General features: G+C 38.2%; 1 protein-coding gene across 11 annotated transcripts in view; it reads left to right on the plus strand.

Moving 5' to 3' along the window:
- The first annotated feature begins 14990 nt into the window (after positions 1–14990).
- LOC122560152 (myelin transcription factor 1) overlaps positions 14991–21997 on the plus strand; it is a 79491-nt gene continuing 72484 nt past the window's right edge. For 5 of the 11 annotated variants that reach the window (XM_043710464.2, XM_087994856.1, XM_087994858.1 and 2 more), the window contains exon 1: positions 15474–15569. In XM_043710464.2, the coding sequence (XP_043566399.1) occupies positions 15545–15569 (25 nt within the window). In that variant the 5' untranslated portion in view covers positions 15474–15544. Of the gene's footprint in view, positions 15140–15473; positions 15570–18151; positions 18395–18545; positions 18565–21997 lie in introns of those variants that run through there. The other 6 variants (XM_043710466.2, XM_043710469.2, XM_087994862.1 and 3 more) reach the window with 4 other exon arrangements.

Below are 21997 nucleotides of genomic sequence, written 5' to 3' on the forward strand. Positions count from 1 at the left end.
GCCTCTATGTCAGTTCTGGATAGCCTGCTATTGGCCTTTCAGCCTTGGCTGCCCACCAAGTACTGCCATACTGCGTTCTGTCATTAGTTGGTCCAGGCCATTTAACAATCCAGTTAATCATATCTGGAAAGCACCATGTTATGTCCAAAAACTGGTCCCAGTGTGTGGTTTATAACCTGAAATTGAAAAACCAACCCCTGGTATCTACAAAATCTTTATTTTCATTCTGGCAAAATCACCCTCATTTATCTTGGTCCATGTACTTGCTTATTCCAATCTCCATTGTCATAAGAATGAATGATCACACATTTAAATGCACAAGGATTGACTATTGATCATTAAATGAAGAAAATAACGGTGAACCCCAACTTTGGTCATAGTTTTGATGAAGATTGACACTTTTTCTTAATTGCATTCTGTGGAAGTTCTTACCAATGCAAGACTTTATTCATCTTTAAATGTGGACTATTTTGTTGAAACTGCAATAAGCTTTAACAAATGCAATCTAAAATGGGCGAATTAGAAAATGCTTTGGAAGACCATATTCACTGTGTGGCAAGTCCACTGTGAAACTAATAAAGCTAGCCCAGTGTGAGATTCAATTTTTTAAATCACTGTTAAAATGAATGATGCTCTAAAGCAGCACTGTTTTTTTGCAGAGAATGTCCTGAATGTCAGAACTGATGTAAGATTGATTACAAAGCCAACATTCTTTCCCAAGTGTTCAATTTCCATTGTTATATACTCTGCTCAGGATAAAGCAGTGGTATAGACATTTTAGACCTGTAATGCTACCTAGATATTTAAACATTCAGTTATTTGGTTGATGCTATCATCTGAACTTGGGATCCTGGAAGTTTCTTAGTTTTAGATGAACATATTTTGTCAAGAACAGATCTTACTCTTTGGTCAAACTTCAATCCTCAAAGTGTTCACGCATAGCTGTGATAATCTCTCACTTGATTCTGAGGATGCAATTCACCTTCACATAGTTTCAGTCTAATAACCAGTGTGCTTTTATTATATGCTAGAAAAGTTCCAAATGAATCCTCAAAGTTATTAGTTTTGCACAAATCTGGTTCTTATCCATCCAAATGTATCTTGACTTGTTTGCTGACTTTCCTTAAACTTGTCAGTAATAGGAAGACAGAACAATTTGTTGACTAATGTCAAACAAAACCATGCAAAATCATTGTTTCATGACTATCAAACAAGCTTCTAAAATGGAGAAGTGAAAACATTATGTAATTAGGATTGCTGACTTACGACTGAATTAATAACAGTCTGAATTTTTGGCAAAGTTGTATCCTGATAGCCAGAACTCTAATCTGAAATGTTTTTAAGATGTCCTTTAGACTTTGATGTCATTTTGTCTCTTCCTTCATCATTACCACTTCCTGCACATCAACCATTTTACAATAATATCATGAATCTGTAGTATATGGACTATTAATCACCAATTCCATTGACTGATTTCGTGTTTGGAATTTTGTTTTGGTAGAAAATATTTTTAAATGAACCTGTACTCTAAAATGGCTGCAGAAGCTATTGGAAACTGGCCAGGTACTACAGAGGATTATGAAATGGATGCCTAAACAATACTTCTAAGGGATTGATTTGTATTAGGATAGTTTATTACTGACATTAAACAGTAGAGCTGTCATCTATAGGAATGACCAGCGACAAATATGGTCGAACAAAATTCATGCTGCAAAGAGAAGGCTGAAGTATCCCTAATCTATTTTAATTGCGTCCTGATATCATTGACAAGGGAGATCAAATCTCTTTGTTAATATGGATTGCCTCTATTGTATGTCAATAGCCATCTGTCACATGGTCAAAACCCTACCCAGGACGAACCTGTAAGTTTGTATCGTTCATTCTGTTCTAACTTTTCATCAATGTGAATTTGCTATAATGCGATCGATGAATTGAGAATGTTGTTTCTACAGTGTGAACTTTTAAAACATGTGCTGGCTGTAACGCAATTAGAGCATTGACACTTTAGGCACTGTTTCGAAAGCGTGATTTTTCTGTAACGTTGGGTTACATCAAGAAGGCCTGTAGGGTAGCTTAATGGTACAACAGATCTCTATCAACTGTTTTTGACCAGCTTTAACCCTATCGCTGTTAAAGGTTGGAATGTATCACTGAGATAGCGAATTTTTCTAAAAAGAAGGAACACAAGTGCCATAGAATCTACTTTGTGAAAAGGGCTAACTGCAGGTTTGAAGAGATTGTCTCCAGGTGATTCATCAACTTACATTAGTAGTTATGCCTTGAACTTCCAAACAACAAAATGAACATCAAAGCATATGATTATTTTGCTAATGAGCTTTTTTTTTCAATTCCATTTCCTCCTACCCTATAACTTGTACTATTTGCTCACATGCTAGAGTATATGTGTGTCTGTCATGCGCTTCAGGATACACCTAACCTTTGAATGATGTACCATTTAACCAAGTGAATATTTTTGAGAAGAAAACCAAACTCTTTATTTGCAAAGTCACATAATCTGGCTGGTTTGTTTCTTCAGAAGCACAACTTTTAAAAAGTTCAAACTCTGTTACAGCCAACCTCAGGAGTGTCAGAGAAATTTAGTCAGCCCTCTGGACTTGGCCATAATAGTCAAGAGGCAATCATTTCCAGTTATATTTAATTAAATAGTGGTTGCTCTCAAGGAAAGCTGTCCTGGATTTTGAGATATATTTTCTTTGAAATAGTTTATAGGGTTTTATTTGTCCTTAAGCAAATTAAAAGTGCTTGTGGCTGCTGCATATTCTGAACTGTAAAACGATTTCTGACATTTGTTTCATTTCATCATGGGAGTCCTTCTAGGAATCTTACTTTGTGATGATGAATAGAAGGGCAAAACAAGCTACAAAAGAAGAAAGCAAATTGACAAAGTTTGCCCTCAGGATTTTCTACCTGTCCAATAGAGTTTATAAGCCAAAGACAGGAGAGCTATAGTTCTCTAAAAGACACTTAATCTGGAAGCTGTATTTCTTGAAAGAGACTAATAGAATGCAGCACCCCCTGCAATACTATATGTAAACAGCTGCCACCAGCTAGCCCATTATCATCTGTTGTAGTCAAGGTCACTACAACCCTGAACCTTTTTGCCCCTGGCTTCTCTGAGATTGCCACAGAGAATATTAATAATAATAGTTAGTCTGCAGTCCATGTTTGCATTAATCAACTGATGCTTTGCAAGTCTGAATAAGTTATCCACAAAGGATAGTGTGCTTGGCTTTGCACAGATTGCAAAATCTTTGTGTTCATGACATCATCAACTGCATCCATGTGACCTTGCACTGTCCTTCATATGACCCAACTACCTTCATGAATTTTAAGGGCTTGGTTATCAATGTGCAACTAGTAATTTATCATCAAGAAAATGGTGGCTGCCATTATCTTTATGTATTATATCTTCTATCCCTAAAACATTTGCCCTGCCCAACAATTGAGAGCCTTGCTGTTTGGAGACAAGAACTACCCATGGCACATATGGTCACTTTTAGGAATCCATACTCAGCACCAAAACTGCATGCAATCAGATCCATTGGTCAAATGTCAGTTCCAATACATGGAAGGTCTGGTGGCTTTTCATAGTGTAGCACAGAAAGAGTGCTCTCAATGATCACTATTTGCTTAATGCTTCTGTTTGTGAGGGATTGCTGCTGCTGTGTGAAAATGGGAATCAAGTCCCCGCTGCACCAGGAAACTGCTCAAACACATTGTCACAGCTGTGAAAGTCAGAATAAAACAAACAAAGCAGCTAAATGGCTCTCACACCATACAGTCACCGTACCTTCCTCCCTGACAAACCACACCACATCCATGTTAAGCCATGCCACCTCATAAATCCAAACACACTCTCCATGCCAATCTACTCTGCCTTTACCCACCCCGTGTCCTATGACAACTCAGTTCTACCTCAAGCTATGTCATGTTCCCCACCACCATCCTTTGCTATTACATCCTCATAGAGAAAGTAAGGACTGCAGATACTGGAGATCAGAGTAGAGATTGTGGTGCTGGAAAAGCACAGCAGGTCAGGCAGGATCGGAGGCGCAGGAGAATCAATGTTTTGGGCATAAGCCCTTCATCAGGAACGAAGGGCTTATTACATCCTCATGTCAACTTATCCAGTAACCATCATGGGCAGATCTTAGAACTGAGTCTGAAATAAAATAAAGTACATAATAATCATAATAAATTAAATAAAGTTTATTGATGAACTCACTATTGATAAAATCCTCCCATTAACCCATTCACTATATGTAACTTCCTTTATTCCCTTAAAAAAAGCAAGCATTGGAATTCATAGAGTGAATCATATCATTCCTTGGCCAAGTGAGAGTCACATGAGTTTGATAGAGTGATTCTTACCTCGAGCCGAGCAAAATTTTCTTGCTGTATCTGATCAAACTCGCCTCATTAATTGCTGTTTGAATCCTCATGGTGAGAATAATGTCCAATCTCCACCCCATCTTACCATGTGCTGTCCACAGATGAACCTCTCGCTCACCAGGTCCTCCATAACACCAGCATCTCTTGGTACCATGCTATCTTTCAAAGCCTCCTGCACAAGTGCAGGGCTGCTGCCATTTGCATCAAGAGAGGTGGAGAAAGTGAGGACTGCAGATGCTGGAGATCAGAGCTGAAAATGTGTTGCTGGAAAAGCGCAGCAGGTCAGGCAGCACCCAAGGAGCAGGAGAATCGACGTTTCGGGCATGAGCCCTTCTTCAGGAAGAAAGGTGGCAGAGAAGAGAAAGCTGGCACCCTACCTCTCAGAGCGGATCTGGAAGTGATGGAGAGAAGAGTCCCCTTTCTAGAGGACCATGAGAAGAGGTACATGACGGTAACATGCAAGCCTGATTAGAAATGGCCACCCAGATCAATGCCATCTACAGGATGGGCATCAGTTCGGGAAGAAGATTAATGATCTTCCCCACTCCACCACAAGTAAGTGCAATACTCTGCTCTCTGCTGCCTCGTACTAATCTATGGCACTATACCCACCTCTCACCAACGATTATGTTCTGACACCCCTCAGTTGAATACAACACCTTCCCACACTTGGTTGTTAGCCCCCCACCCACCTCATCGTTCCACACCACTAACCCTGCATACTGTCTGCATTGCCTCCTCACTCTTTCGAACACCTCAACACCTTTTCCCCACAAGCACCAGCACTAATAGCCATGCTACCCACTTGCATATTTTGCATTTATAACAGGAGAAGACATCCCATAATAGGGTGGTATGATGCCATATAGGTTGGAGTTGTTGGAAATTCATGTCCTCACCCCCTCTCAGGAAAGGATTCTTGCACTAGTAAGAGAAGAACAGGAACAGGAATATGAAGACATCCATGTACTGATACTAGAGTAAGTAACACTTGCTATCCCATTCTTATGGTGACTTTACCAGGCACAGAACACTATTACTAACTAGTGGCTGCAATGCCTTTTGTTTCTTATGTCTTGCATCCTCCCAAAAACTAGCCCATCATTTACACAGGAGATTTCCTCAACCTCCCAAGATCATAATGGGGAAGCATTGGTGAGACCATCATCCTTAGAGGCTCCTGTATCGCCATCGATTTTCCTGCTCCTGCAGGTTTCACACACCTGCAGTTCTGCACCTGGGTGAGGGAGAAACTCCTTAGACTGCTAGAAGTCAGCAGAGTGCAGGAGACCAGGCATCCACTGAGCCCCCGACAGGGGATGACACTATGGTCTCAGCCACAAGTGACTTTGTGCAGATGCACATGGAGCTCCAGCGTTGGCATACAGGCATTCAACTCACTGGCCCTCATTGCTGAGAAGTTGGATAATGCAGCCACTGCATCAGTGCACTGCCTGTTATTGTCCAGACTCTACATCAGTGTAGGCTGTCCATCAATTCACTGCCATTTATCATTCAGACTCTGCAGCCAGTTTTATGACCACCCCTGAGGCTTCCAGCCTCATTCCTGTTGAAGGGCTCCTGCCCGAAATGTTGATTTTCCTGCTCCTTGGATGCTGCCTGAATTGCTGTGCTTTTCCAGCACCAAGGTAATCTTGACTGTAATCTCCAGCATCTGCGGTCCTCACTTTCACCTCGTTGATTTTAACCTTACTGCGAATCCTTTTGCAAGGATGCCTATCTTGAAGAAGTTCTCCTCCTCTCTCTACAAAGATCTCAATGAGTCTCTCTCTCACTGCACCCCCACGTCGTCTCCTCTGCCCCAAAGCTCTTCAACCATGTCTGAACCTCATTCTCCCCCCCCCCCCCCCCACCTTACCCCAGTTCCAAACTTCCAGCTCAGCACCATCCACATGACCTATGCAACCTGTCAATCTTTCTTCCCATCTATCTGCTCAACCCTCCTCTCCGACCTATCACTATTACCCCTTCCTCCATCCACCTATTGCACTCTCAACTACCTTCACCCCAGCCCCTCCTATTTATCTCTCCACCCCTGAGGCTTTCAGCCTCATTCGTGATGAAGAGCTCCTGCCCGAAACATCGATTTTCCTGCTCCTTGGATTTTGCCTGACCTGCTGTGCTTTTCCAGCACCACTCTAATCTTGACTCTAATCTCCAGCATCTGCAGTCCTCACTTTCACCTAGCCAGTTTTATGCATCTGTCTCCATGGACAGGTTGGAGACTGCCATGGCGAGTCAGGCCCAGCAAACTCAGAGGTAGCTGGAGAGTCATCAGCTCCAGCACCCCATCGCCAACATATTTGTCCTCACGGCCAAAGACTGGGCTTCTGCAGAACATAGGGCCTTGGTACTAACCCTGATGCTTTCCCCTTCCTAATGAGACAAGACTGTGCCACAAGGCACCCAGCAGGAGAAGGAACCACACACAGGTCCTTTGATAGAGTCTCCACTGATGAGACTGAAGGTGGCCAGGCCTTTCCTCTTCACTCCATCTGTCCCTGTGTGATCATTAGAAGTTCCAATCTGTCCGTGGAGGTGGACAGTCAACTTGCCCCTAGCAAGAAGACCCTCAGCGTGTCTGTTCCACCCAAACCCAAGCACTCTGGACCTACAGGCTCGTCTATGGAGCAGACTTCCTCCACCCTATCTGGGGAGCAGAAGAGCTTTCTACAGCACAATGGGAAGGACAGGAGGAGTAAAATTTACTAATGCCTCGTGGGCAATGGTTAGAAAACTTAAACATAATTAATGGATCATTGCTACACTATGGTCGTTTGCCACACTATGTTCTGTCCACAGTTTGTTTGGAAAACATTTTCATGTTTAAAGTTTCTGTCACAAACAATGATATGAAAATAGATTTAATATTTCATGAACCCTTGTGATTCACCTTCCGTGTGATGAACCCTTTCTCCTTTATGGCTGTAGATGCTTTGTAACCCCCTGTGGCATTATTCCTTGGCCATCAATGTTTGGGTATCTGCAACGATCACTCGATACATCTTTTCAAAGAGTCTGTAACTACTTGGAGCTATTAATCAAGTTGTAAACTGAGAGGTACCCCACTGTAATAATGAAAGATTTTGAAATCAGTCATGCAGCACCATACCTGTGATGATAGTTGTCAACACTGCAGCTTTTGAGTAAAATATTTGAAGAGCAGGATATTTAAATTCCTTGACAGCCTGACAATTCTAAGAGGATTTAAATGCCTTGGAATTTTGACCTTTCCATTGGGTTTTACATGAATACATATCAGACAATGTAGATTATGTGAAAGCTTTGCATCACCTCTGTACACACCCATTCACTATGCTGTGATACCATCAATCACCTTTGAGGAGGATGATGACTTGATTTGTCAACATCGCCACCAAAACACAGGAAAACCTCAGGACTCTAGTGGGACTCATCTTTCTTGCTTCCCCACAGCTTTTCTTAACTCTCATATTGATTTGAAAATATGCATCCTTGTTTTCCAATACCTCACTGCCCCTATATGTGTAACGTCCTCCAAGATCTTTAACTTCTTCATGTTCTGGTAAATTATGCAAATGCAATTTAAATTTCTCCAGCATTGACCATTGTGCCTTCAGCTTACCTAGACTTCAGGCTCTGAAATTCAATTTCAAATTCTCATCACTTTCCTATCCTCCTTGTCCATCTTGACTCTAAATTATCCTCTTTCACACCTCTAAAACACTGGACTGTACTTGATTAGTTCCACTTTAATTGTAGTCAAACAACTACTTGCTAATGGTTTCTCTCCACCCTCCCACCATACCCCACCCACCAAGTTATTACATGCAGACAAAAATGCCCTTCAAATTCCTTAAGACTCATAGGACATACCTCTCTTTCTGATTGCAAAGTATACATAAACATAGAACACCTGACATCTTTCAGAATTGCATAGCCATAACCGTAAAATGTTGATTATGATGTTATTCTGATTACAATCAAGAGGCAAGGAGAGGGCCACTGGCAAAATGAAAGATAATTATGCAAAAATAACACTTGATATGTGAGATATGTTAAAACGTTTGAGTACAACAAAACATTGCTATCCTGACCTGATTGCAAACGCAGAATTTTGATTTCATCAGCCTTCAATTCTAAACAGGCATGCCCTTTTACTCTTGAAATGATATTGAGTTAGAACAATTATCCTTAATATTTGAAAAAATGTTAACTAAATCATATTAGCCCTAATAATATCTATTCTCATGTAGCAAATTACCAATTGTTCTTTCCATTCCAGAAATGACAGTTAACTATATTAATGGACATGTATTTAATACATTCTTCTGTTAGATGTTAAACTTGTTTACTTTAAATGAGTTAATGCATGTGTTAATCCATTGGAGTGAAGGATGTCTTATGTTTCATAATGTTCCAAACAGATACTTGGTGTTTTTGGGGATGTAAAAATAATGCTCAACATGTATTGTTTATTATACTTATGTAAGCCTTTGCGATCAGGGGCTGATTTTGGTCAGCATCAGTAAATGCAGGATAGACTGACTAAGGATCTGCTGTGCATTTTACACTTGCCAAATTTTCATTAGCATTTGACTTCAATGGAAAAGAAAATAATACATGTTGTAAAATGTATTGCTGAATTGACAGTCCGGTGCTGCTGGGTGTTAATCAATTTCACTTTCCCTTCTCCTTAGTATTTTGTAAAAAAGATTTAAGTGCTTCCCATAATCATTTTCACCCCTGTTCTGCTGTGTTTAATCCTAAATTATAAAGTGGAGTCTGGTTTACCAGATAGCTTTATGTTACCTAAGATAAATGAAAGTGGATTTTTGTCCCTGATCAAAATATTTAGGGTAAACAACAAAGATGTTTGATCATTCACTCAAAGGAAGTCATCAAGTTGCTGATAATTATGTTACCTATCCTCTTTTTGTCTAAAAGACAATATCAGTTGAACAGTCTCATGAGGCAGGGAAATCAAATGGGTCAAGACATGCTGAGAATTATTTTCCAATGGGTGGCAACATTTGCAATAGTTGCAGCCAAAGGTGCACAATCATCCTTTTGTATACATTCCAATCTGTCATTATCAAGAATAAAATTCAGATACTACTATTTCTGAAAACAGTTTGCAATTTGTACGTGGAGTATTCCAGATTGATTACGCTTTCAGAACCCAATATAATTAACAGAAAATACAAAGAATGCTGGAGAAACCCATCAGGTATGGAAGCATTTGTGGAGAGAGAAACAGTTAACTTTTTGAATCTGTATGAATCTTCTCCCTTTCCCTTCCTTGACTTCACCAGTTCCAATTCTGAGGATAGGCTATCCAGCAATATCAATTACGAGGCCACCAACTCCCGCAGTTATCTTGACTACACCGCCTCACACCTTGCTTCCTGCAAGAGTTCCATTCTATTCTTCCAGTTTCTCTATCTCCATTGTATCTGTTCAGATTTTACCTCCTTGCACCAGACTACCTGTGATAACCCCCCATCACACTGTGGTTGACTGGGCCTTCAGCCACGTGCGACCCTCTCCCACATTTCTGCCCTCATCCCTTCCCTTCTTCCCATAACAATAGAAGCATTCCACTTGCCCTTACCTTCTACTTAACCATCTTTCAAAGGATCATCCTCAGCCATTTCTACTACCTCTAGTCTGATATCACCACCAAACACATTGTTCCCTCTTCTGCATTATCAGCATTCTGCATGGACCGTTCCCTCAATGACATCCTGGCCCACTCTTCCATCACACCTACTGCTACCCCACTTCCCCATGGCACCTTTCCATCAATCACAATCAGTGTAATACTTGTCCATTCACCACCTCCCTCCTCTGAGGTCCCAAACACACCTTCCAGGTGGAGCAGCATTTCAGTTGTACTACTTTATATTTAAAAACAAAGCTTTGGTAACAGAAGTGATGTAATAATGATCTGCACAATGTGCAACTATTCATTGAATTCCTTAGATTTAGTTATTTATGTATATATGAATTAACTCAGCTGCTTTAGAATATTACATTTTCCTACTCAGAAGTACTTAACTTTATGCACATCTGTTTTCATGATGCTCCAAAATTTTCAAAGGTTTCCAGAGTGAAGCCAGCCTTGCCAACTAAATTCCCTTCTGGATCAGGATGACTCATTTCCTACATTTTGTTTAATCCAGAAGTGCTGTTACAGACACTGAATTCTTTTTCTTTTCATCATTAAATCACCTGTGACTTTTGTTTTCTATCTATTAGCCGCCACCAGTAAATCATCCATGCAAAACCTGTAATGTCCAATGCAAACCATCAAAAACTGAGTGACTCAGTTTAGAATTGCTACTTCCTTTCACCTGTAAATAATTTTCATAATTGAGCTTATCCATTGTAAATTAAAGGATATTTAAAGCATCTCTTATGGCTCCTGCGAAAGTTGCAAGTCCCAACCTATGAAAACTGCAGATATTAGTGAAGTCCTATTGACACATAGTGTGTCAGTGAACTAAAAAATTATGATGTTGTTTGCATTCAAACACCATCCATGAAAAAAGATGTTTTGAAATCACTAAGCCATGTGATCACAACAAGTAAGGCTGTTTATTAATGGTGATGTCACTTGGTAAGTTTCTTCAATGTGGTTCGTGCAGATTAAGGCTTCAGGTCTCAGAAAGTTCTGAAAAATGAGGAAGTTTTTAAACAAAGGAGACTGAATGGAGCATTGGTAATGGATCTGTGCCTATGAATCAAATAAAGCTCCTGAACTAAATCCCATGCTGAAATTAGTCAGCAGACATTGAAGTAGGCCACAGACTCTCATCCTCAAAGAGTGGGAATAGTGTTTCTTCTTCTCTGCTTCATCGAGTTTGGAAAGGGCAGTTCTCTCAGTGATGGATAAATCCTAATGCAAGACTGCAAGATCTATTTTTGTCACTACCTCCTTCAAATGGATGGGCATATAGCTTGGTCACTCCGCCAAGTATGTTGGTGAAGCCAAAGTATGCTGTCTATGCCAAGCTGTGGCTTTTTCTTGCCCGTTCACTCACTATATTACCAACAATTCCTATAATGACAAGCAGAGGTATTTAAAAAAATTCTTCATGTAACAGTTATTCACTTTCTTAAAACAAAAATGCATTCGCTGGCTGCCAATAAAAGTGTATCACCTGAACTATTTAAAGTACCAACTGCAGCAACTGCAAGCACTGAAACCTGTTAATCATTTTTTTATTTTCCTGGGAATCAGCTGATGACCATCAGCTAATGTTCTAATGTCTGTCAATCAAGAATAAAGAATGAGACTTTGAAGAAACAAAACATCCAAGTTATGTTAGTTATCCAGTCCTCTCCTTATTCACCCCGACAACTTCCTTCCTTCCCTTCCGTACCTTTCATTGCAATCATTGGAGATGGATTTCAGCTATTTCACTACCTCCTTTCTCATTGTCCAATGACCCAAATATTCTTTGCAAGTAATCAGTAATTTAGTTCTTTTAATTTTCTCTTTTGTTTATCCTAACCCCTTCCATTGGCTTAAAAACTCTTAAATGTCTATTTTCCTGCAGTTCTGTTGAAACACATTGACCTGAAACGTTATTGCTGTCACAGATGCTGCCTGATCTTCTGAGTGTTTCCGGTCTTTTTTGTTTTTATTTCAGGTTTTCATTGTCTGCAGTACTTTGCTTCTGAAAACCTACATATGCTAATAAAACTTCTGGCTTTCCAATTTTTAATCTTTTCATTTCAAATTTTCAATTTAGCTTTTCATTTTTATTTCTGTACTGATGTATCCTACTCAATTTCCCCACACAGATTATGTTACCGGATTATGACATTATTTCAGAGTGAATGATTATTGTCAAGATTGGGTAAAATTATAATTGTACCTTTCATTCTCAGACCACAAATAAGAGATTAGATTACTTACAGTGTGGAAACATGCCTTTCGGCCCAACAAATCCACACCGACCCTCCGAAGAGCAACCCACCCAGACCCATTCCCCTCTTCACTTAACACTACGGGCAATTTAGCATGGCCAATTCACCGAACTTGCAAATCTTTGGACTGTGGGAGGAAACCGGAGCACTTGGAGGAAACCCACGCAGACACGGGGAGAACGTGCAAACTCCACACAGACAGTTGCCAATTGAACCCAGGTCTCTGGCGCTGTGAGTCAGCAGTGCTAACCACTGTGCCACCGTGCTGCATGGATATAAAAAGGGCAATAATAGTGAACCTTTAAAGATTACAAATCTTTAAAGCATTGTTGTCAAAAGAAAAAACCTGTCCTAAAAAAATTTTTTAAAATCATAATTTAATGTAAAAATCATATGTATTTTAGTTCAGTATCTTGACTTAATTGCAGTTAAAACAACTTAACTTGTTCAAAGATTTAACTCTCATGTTTTCTCATTTACTTCTGTGATTATAATAATTGTTAGTTATGGTCTTCAGGGTATTAAACACTATTAAAGGAAAAAAATATACAGCTCTACCCTGAAAGTGCATTAGAACACAGCACTTTAGGGAAGGAACTGTTGCAGTACAGCTGTAATGAATAATTCATGTTGTATTTTGAGTGCCTTCTGCTATAATGGATAAAAGTGGTAGCTGTGTTTAAGAATTTGAATAAATTAGATCTGAAGAAGAAATAGCATAAAAATAAAACTCAAAAATGAAATGCTGATAGAAGGAAAAGGGCTATCATAGCAGTTTCATGATGTTACTGGAAGCTGGGCCTAAAATACAGCGTAGATAGTAGAAAAGTGTAGAACAATCATCACACAGGAGAAAATTGTTGAAATGCTCTATTGGTATAACACCTCAGCATAAAGTACTTGCATACCAAACTCCAAGGCAGAATGTGATTTGCATACAGATGCCAAAATCTCTGGCTCAGTTAAAGTTGAGGGTTGCATGTGTGGCCACCTAAATCCCCTGTAGTACATGAGCATGCTGACTCAGGGTGTCCAGGTGGCTGGACAATGACCATTCATTTGGAGCCATTATTTTCCCTGGGGTTCCCCCTTGCTTGTAGTTGGTAATCCTAAAACCCAAGATGAACACATGGCGAGGCATTGTTTTGGACTTTGCTGATTGCTCTAGATTTTATATCGGGGTGGGGATGGTAGGGAGAATGTGTGGAAGGCAGTGGTTAGTAGGAAGGAGACGTTGTTGGAATAATTGTCATTGGCTCACCGGCTGACAGTCTTAATTCACTTTCTTCCATGACTGAAATTTAAAAGAATGCATTTTTTATCCTGAAGTGTGCCACCATTACTTTAGGACATCTGCTAAGCTGATTTATGGGGCTTAACTGCAAGACTATCAAACAGATTACGTGTCAGTACAACTAATACAGCAGCAATTTCATTCTTTGTATGGAGCTGGCAGCAAAGTTTGTTTCTTTTACTGTGGTAATTTTCTGAAAATCTGATGCATTTACTCTGTTACAGAATAGTAATTTATTTTCCTTTGCAGTGCTTGTTTCTTTTAGAAAATCAAATATTAATTAAAAAGGTAGACAAGCTATTCAAATAAATATTTACATAGCACTTAGTTCAACAAAATTTTGGAGAAGGAGATTCAATGGATATATGTCAACAAACATAAGATTAGGTAAAATACACTCTTAATTTTTAAATCATACAGAAATTACATATGCAATTATATTCAGTCTATATATCAGTTATACACCAAGTGAGTTTCAACCTATGAAGAGCCATGTAAAATATGTACTATGCTTTTTTGTTGTAAAGTGCTGATTTGAGTAGTACTCTTGATCAACTAAATTTTCTTAGTCTCTTTTGATTTATCATTGGACACAATCAGTAAATTGTGTTCAATTCATTTGTTTTTGTATTAATTGCTCCCTTTCACTGGCTGTCCTTAAATCCACAGTCTGGATCATTTTGCTATTCTATAGTGACAGCTGGTAATGGAAGCTTACACTTCTATAGAAAGCCTATTAAGTATGCCGCTCACTCAGTGGCCTGTGGTCCAGGATAGAGAGCTCCTCCCATAAGTGTGGCAGGCTTTTGTCATTGTAATTGGGCTCTGTTTGTAGAGTGCTGTCTGTATTTACTCTTTGCCAGGGCTCATATTTACACAGCCTGTTAGGGGGCTTGATGTCTCCCTGCCATGCCACAAATGCATGCAAATACTGCTACAATGCCTTTCGGCACTTCTGCTTTCTTGTAGATCTGTTAAGTTACTCTGTCAAAGAGTACAGTATGTGCAGTAGGGGTAAAAGGCCTTGAGGGGTTGGGGAAGTTAATAGGTTAATGACCCTTAGACTTTGGGAATAATATTAAAGGTGTCTGGCGTTATGGGATTTTTTAAAAAAAGCTATCCAGAGACATTAGCTGGCCCTACCTCTTTCACTGAGCTCATTCATTCAAGAAGTAGAAAGCACAGAGCTAGCAAATTTAATAAGCGCTGCATCCATTACACATTTAGCTTCTGCCATAGCAACAGAGTCAGGGCCATTCAATCTCCTGTGCTCAGCCATCATTATCTCCTGAGCCATCTGTTGTAGAGGAGTACAATTCCATCTTATTTAAATGAAGTGAAGCTAGCATCTATTTAGCAGGACATATGTCACAGAAAGCATGCAACTAGAAATATAGCTACATAGATTTGGCTTGTGCTTTCTTTCGAGATGTTTGTATGCTATTGTGTTTCATGTGACAGACCAAGAAGAAATTTAGGAGTAACTCTATTAAGGTAAAGTGTTCATATGCTGCTGTAAAGTGGTTAAATGTGTCTGTGGTGAGTTTGTATTTAAATATGGTGTATATCATCCTGGGAAGTTGCCCTATTTAAACTTAAAATGAACAAATAACAAAATCGGACAAGGGAAGCTTTAACAACAATGGTAGGGCTGAATGTAGTTTTTAGTATTTTATTCTTCTTGAATGATAATTGTTTTGTGTATGCAGCATTGCTGCAATGTGATTGGCTCTTGTGTGTTGCATTGAATTTTAATTATGTACAAAATTGGCTGTGATTGGTGCAGCTGTCAGGCTGCGCTTCCCCTTCAACTGATAAGTTGCATGCACTTGGCAGTAACTTTCCAGGAATGATACTCACTTCTGTACTATTCTTCCAGATATCCAGAGACTAGCAAGAATGAAGCTGTGTGGAACATTTCTTGGTTTGTGAAAAGCATAACTTATTTACTTTCCTTACAGTTGTTCCTTCTCCAACTCAGCTGATAATACAGGGCAATAGTGAAGCTGAGAGGTTATAACATAAGCAATTGCAATTCTTTAATAATATTTGTACTTATTTTGTTGTAGATTATTGTGCATCTGCAAAAAGGAATTCTTATAGTTTAGCTTATATAGATCTGTGCAAATAAAATAGTGTTTTTGATCTATTTCTTGCATTATATTATGGTGTCTTAAGTTTGCTTTCCAGAATTTGTTTGCTTAGACTTTGTTAAGTGTAGTTTGGAATATATTATTTTACATGTAAGGTGTTAGAGTCTGTAAACCTGAGCAGTGAGGATGTGGAAAATGTAATGTAAACTTTCCTTTCCTTAAAATTAGGTTTTTTTATTGAAATAGAAGAGAGATAAATATTGTCCTTAGACTTTGGGCAAAAAAGTTTTGTCTCTCAATGATTCTGATATTCCTCTGACAAGGATCATTAAGACAATGTTAGCCTGAAGGCTTATTAAAAGTTTCTGTGTGCTGCTTCCATCTGCCAGGATCTGCCACAGGCAGGTTTCACTCCAAATGCTCAGCTGTTACGTATACAATATTAATGCTGACCAGTTGCATCCAGCATACAACAGGATTAATTGTAGTTTGGTGAATTAGGGTTGCCCATCTGCATAGGTTCAAAATCTGTTGCAAGACTAACATGAAAAATGAATTTAGTTCCAGCTGGTAATTGAAGAAGCTATCTTCATTGACTATGCAAAAAGTTTAACTTGGAACTTGCTCAAAGTAAAATTTAGCAGATGTAGAACTGGAAATACTTCAGAAATTGGCATATTCATTTTAATACAAGTTTAAAATAGCATTTCATCATTTCAAATATTTTTTAATGTTGGTTGAATAGTTTTGTTCTTTTCTGAATTTCTAAACTCTTTCTCACTTAAGGTTACAACATTGTATAAAATTTTAATGTTTAACTATTGTGAAAAAAGTTGGGAAACTTCACTTTGAAAAGTAGCTAATTAGTAAGAACTGTTTAAAAGGGCAAAGTAGTTTTACTTCACAAGATTTGTGAATAACTCCACTACTGAGCAATTTACTTAAAACGTATAAGTCTAAGAATTACTACAGGTACAGTTTATGTATGAATGTTTAAACTACTCACATCAAATTGTTCTCTCTCTTTTATTTTAATTGTTTTTTAATTGCTAATTGTAAATATTATTTATTTAAAAGTATTGATAGAATTGCACAGTAATTAAATAAGTTCGTAAACTCAGGTAGGTTGAGTTTTTGAAACGTTTGGGATTGCATAGCAGCTTTCTAACAAATCTTCACTAGCTACAGTCATCAGTATTTTCACTATAACTCTTCACTAATTGATGGATATGAATATTTATATTTTCTGTTTAGTAATATTAAGGAAAATCCTGGAATTGGAGTAATTAGCAAATTGAGGTTTGCACAGGAAGCAGAAATCCCTGGAGCTGACTAAAGTGCTGAAACATCTATTTGTTCAGGACTGATTATACAGGGACTGAAAGGAGCTGTCCAAGGTGTCTGTCATGCAGAAATTCTCATATAGGGATTCCTGTTGCAAAACAAAATGTTATAATAACTCGAGCCAAATCTCTAGCTAAATTGATAAGATTCTAAGGTTTACTCATTGTGTTGTACTTTAATTTAAATTCATGACACAATTTAGATTTTTTCTAAATGTGATTTTGTGTGGAAATCTATGTAGTTTGTGTCTGTCTGCTTTTGTTCTAAAAGTAGTTTGTGTAATTACACAGTCAATTCTATTAATCTGAGTTAAAAGTATGTTGTAAGAAACCAAAGTTTTCCTGCATCTAGAGATGTCCTTTGGTTGAGGCTTGTCTCTGTGTTTAGTCTCTGTGGTCTCTGCCAGTTGTTTGTTTCTTTGTTATTCTTTCTTAAAATGGCATGATACAGCTGATCCACACCAGACACTGCTGATTGATTTCAGCCATAATGCATAACAAAAGAAGTGCAATGTATAATACTGCCTGGTGCTTTGAGATAAGAATTTAATAGAATTTTGGCAAGGGGAGATTGGCTTGTAGAAGCTTACTATATGCACAACCTGGTAAAGTGAGATAGAAAATGACATTTGAATGCAAATCTCAAATGATCTTAATGAATGGCTGCTGTCCTTTGCCTCTAATAAGGTTTGAAGCCAACAAAGGAAGTAGCTTTGATAACCTAGGGCATCTGTCATATCCTGGGCCGCTTACAGTGTTTCTAATAGGAATCCTAGGACTCTACCACAAGTATGGATAGAGGGGGTAGGTTGACAGTTGTGACATTAACAAGCTTTTAGTTCAAAGCATTTATTAAAGTAAGCAATCGTACCCATTAAATTTTAATAAGATTGGATGCATTAACCAGCGGTGTGTGGCACTTCTTTTTAACACAGTGGAAACAAGGATATTTGAAACAATAGTTCTGAGATGTTTAAATTTCAAGGACCACCTATTAGATAGTATACAGTAAATTCATTTCTCCTCATAGAGTAAACAGATATATTGCAACCCCAAGGGTTTATGGGTAGTGTATTTACACAGAAAATGCATCAAGCCTTCTCTGCCATCTAACTAATGAGACTGGTCATTAAGTAAATGACACACAGCCTTTAGCAGGCTTATACGACACACTGGAGTATCAAATATTTAATTCAACCACCACATGTCTCATACTCCGTTGTGGACTGCCGTGGCCCAGCCCCTGCTGTAGATTTCATTATTGCTTTCCGTGATGTCATTTCACCGAGGTGGACAATAGCTGTGGGGAAAAGGTAAGTCAATATTAATGTTCTCCTCCTGACAAAGGAAGACAAAGCTTGTGTTCTTGCCCTCTGTTGAAGTCTGATAAATACAACTGAAACTGCCGGTGCTACCTTGTTGGGAAAAAACTATTTGTTTAACTGGGACAGCTTGGAGAGAGCTTAATTTACAGTTACATCCAGTATGTTGTTGCATCTCTTCTGTTCTCTGAGCTTTGTACGGACACAGCTGATCTGTTTGCCAATTGCAGTCACTTTAGGTTGAATTTACATTACTTTAGCTGTATCTCATGAATCTCCTTTTCCTCATCAGCTTCCATTATCATAATTTTCTATCTGGTCATTTTAATTTTGGAAACAATGACCAACACGTCCTCATTCTAGAATTACCCTTTTGACGAAATCGATCTGTGCATTCTAAAGTAAAAAAGGATTGTGGTGCTGTTTTGATATGTCAGCTGTTTGAACTGTCGGGCTCTTGTCAGTACAAAAACTATCTAACACAGTGATAAGTTACTTCAGAGCAGAATCAAATCAGGACTGACTTTTTGATGCTTTTTCTGCAGAGGACTTCCGCATTTGATAAGTCGGGTCCAGCAATAAGATCATTTTTCAAAAGAAAACAGTTGCTGAGATCTTTGATAAACCTGGAATTCAAAGAGAAATTGTGTTTTCTCCTTGTTTCTCCGTGTTTTCAACTTCGGATCCCTGCTTCTGTAGAACTCAATCTGTGCACTGCAATTGGGATACTAATATCTGTTCAAATTAAGGATTCAAGAAAAGATTAGTTTCTATTGGAAATATTTCAAAAGGCTGGAATTTAGAAAAGCTTTAAGATGATTAGGTTGATTTACATTTCCTGCTTTATAATATTGATAAAATAATCTATCAATAAGATGTAATACAACTTTACACAAGCTTTAGTTAATTTTTCTAATTTTATTTTGATACTTTAAAATTTCTTTCTTCACATGAACTTTAGCAATATTTACATGCTGGTAAACCGCAATCACATGCTTTTAAATAGACACAATTAAAAAATTAATTGTATCAAAAGTTCATGATTTAAGTAGTTAAATCCCATTAGTATATGGCTTTTTTAAAAAGGGCAACTTTCCAGCTAAGTGCAAGTTTGTTCATGTGTTAAAAATCAGAAATTACCTTTACATGAAAACCTTGCTCAATGTAAATTAGCTTGAGTACATCTCGTCTCCTAATTGTTTTGTGTTTTAGTTCAAAGCCGTTTGGCAGAATGTTTACAATGCCAGCAGATAATTTGGTGGTAGGTGTTTTCTGGGACTAATTTTGCACAGATTTGTTTGCATGATTTGTGGGAAAGTGCTGATTTCTATCATTGATTACACAGTGACAGGAACAGGTGACTTGCTAATAAAGACCTGGAAAAAAAGCAATTAGCTGTGAGAAAAGAACAGCTGTTTCAAGCAGCTCCTTGCTTTCCAGAGAACATGGTCAATAATCAATGAAAAAAATACTTAACCTATAGAAACAAATCCTATCATTGCAGCAGTGAGAAGGAGCCTATTATTCCCATTCAGCAGCCTTTGCATTTATTATACTGCAATTAACAGATTTGTTTCTTAAAACCACATAATTTGTGCATTTGTTTTTGGGAATTCTCATATTTTTTGAGATGGATAATTGAAAATCCTTCTTAAAATGGTTATTATATAACAGAATTGATTCACTAACAATCATGTACAAGTATTTAAATTGCTTTACAAATTACACCAATGCGAAATTAACCACACAACTTAGTTTTAGTGAGTGTTATTAGAGATGATATGCTTCAGTTCTAATTGGAAATAATAATTACATTGCCCCATTTTTTAAAAATGCTGTATGAAGTGTCAAACGTGTTGTACTGTATATTTCCTGCAAGCTTTAAAGGAGCCATTTACATTTGTAAGAAAGGAATCACGTGGTTTCTGTAAGTACAGTCAGCAGGAAGCCTTTGTTTAACCTCACCACATTTGTCACATTTCAAATTGAAATCTGCTGAACATGAGAAGAGTCACAAAGGATTTATTTTTAAATGAGTACGCCAATGATCATTTATTTTTAATTTGATTGAATGATTTGTATAAAACTATTACTGTATTTCCCAAGTAAAAGTTTTATTTTATTAAAACTTCAGCCAGCTGAACGTAACTACTGTGTACAGATGTATACATACAACGTGCAGCAAAGGGACAATGTAACAATATCATAAGCTTTATATTACTTACATTTGTCATGTAGCCACCTAAAAGGCTTGATTTTGTAGTTATTGTCTACGTTAATATTGATCAGAACAAGCAAACTCTAAGGATTGAACATTATTTATCTCAGTCAGCCAACTTAAGACTCCATAATTCTTGACTTGGTTTTGTTTGATCTCTGCATTAACACTGCATACATTCCTCATAATATCACACCATTTTACATGAAATCATATTGGTTCACAGCAATTTTCTGATAGCCCAGTACAGGATTCTCACATCCATAGGTCCAAAATTTAGTCCACTACTTCAAAAGGAAAAGCTAAGGGTGCAATGTATAAACCTTCTCCATTGCTGAAACTTGGGCTAGGATATGGATGGCACTGCCTTTTTGCAACTGTTTAAATAAGCCTGTAGCAGGAAGCAGGTTCATGGAATCTTCTCATCTGCCATAATTGAGGCCCTTAAGTGGGCAAGCATCCTTTTGCCACTGATACCAACGCAGTAGTGGGCGGGAGACTCACATTGTGGGGAACTGAAAAAGAAAACCTGATGGAGTTTTTTTGGCGCTAAAGAAAAGAGGCAGGTTAATAAGCATCCATTGCCTGATTGAGGGACCAAGCATTAGGTAGGGAGATTATAATGTCATACAATTTGGAAACAGCTGACAACTATGTCATTGCCCTTGCTGCCAAATGCCCCTGCCCCACTATCACTCACCTGTGCGAAGGTCCTTGCTCGATACGAGGTCTCATGTGAGTGAAGTGCTACCAACAAATACCCTCCCCCAATGGTATTGTCATACAATTAAACGCTGCCAACTTTCAATTAGCTGGCAGAACTTGGCAGGCAGGACTTCCACTCCTGATGTTCTTGATCATAGGCATGGCTTGCTGCAGTATAGATTGAAACTTAGTTTGGCTGGTCTTCCCAAAAAGAGCTGATCTGGAGCTCTCGCTAGCATTTCAGGAGACCTCCATCATCTCGATCAGAAGCCATCTTAAATTTATTGCACTGGGAAAGAAAGTTTTCCAGTTTATCAGAATGTATTTGCTGTTTTCGTCTCTAAAAGTGAAGAGCAGTGCCTGTGGAATATAAGAAGTAGAAAATTTTGAAGAAAAACAAGACAGATAAAGCTACTGTTACTGTAATTACCTACATTAGTGTAAAATATTTTGCTTATTTAATAAATCTAATCTCAACTGATGATTTATGGGACGTAAAAGCTGTCCCATAGGTATTTGTTTTATTGAACAAGCATTTCAGTTCTGAAATGTTGTCTGGTACAGTGTATTGTTAATTGTAGAGAAAGTTCAGTAAGTATCTATTTCAGCTCATTTCAGATGTTTATATGCCTAAGTTCTTAAAATATAATTCAGTGGATGCCAAAATCACG

Source organism: Chiloscyllium plagiosum, unplaced genomic scaffold, assembly GCF_037043375.1.
Source record: "Chiloscyllium plagiosum isolate Xiang-an unplaced genomic scaffold, Cpla_swu_hap1 HiC_scaffold_15, whole genome shotgun sequence".
Classification (NCBI taxonomy): Eukaryota; Metazoa; Chordata; class Chondrichthyes; order Orectolobiformes; family Hemiscylliidae; genus Chiloscyllium; species Chiloscyllium plagiosum.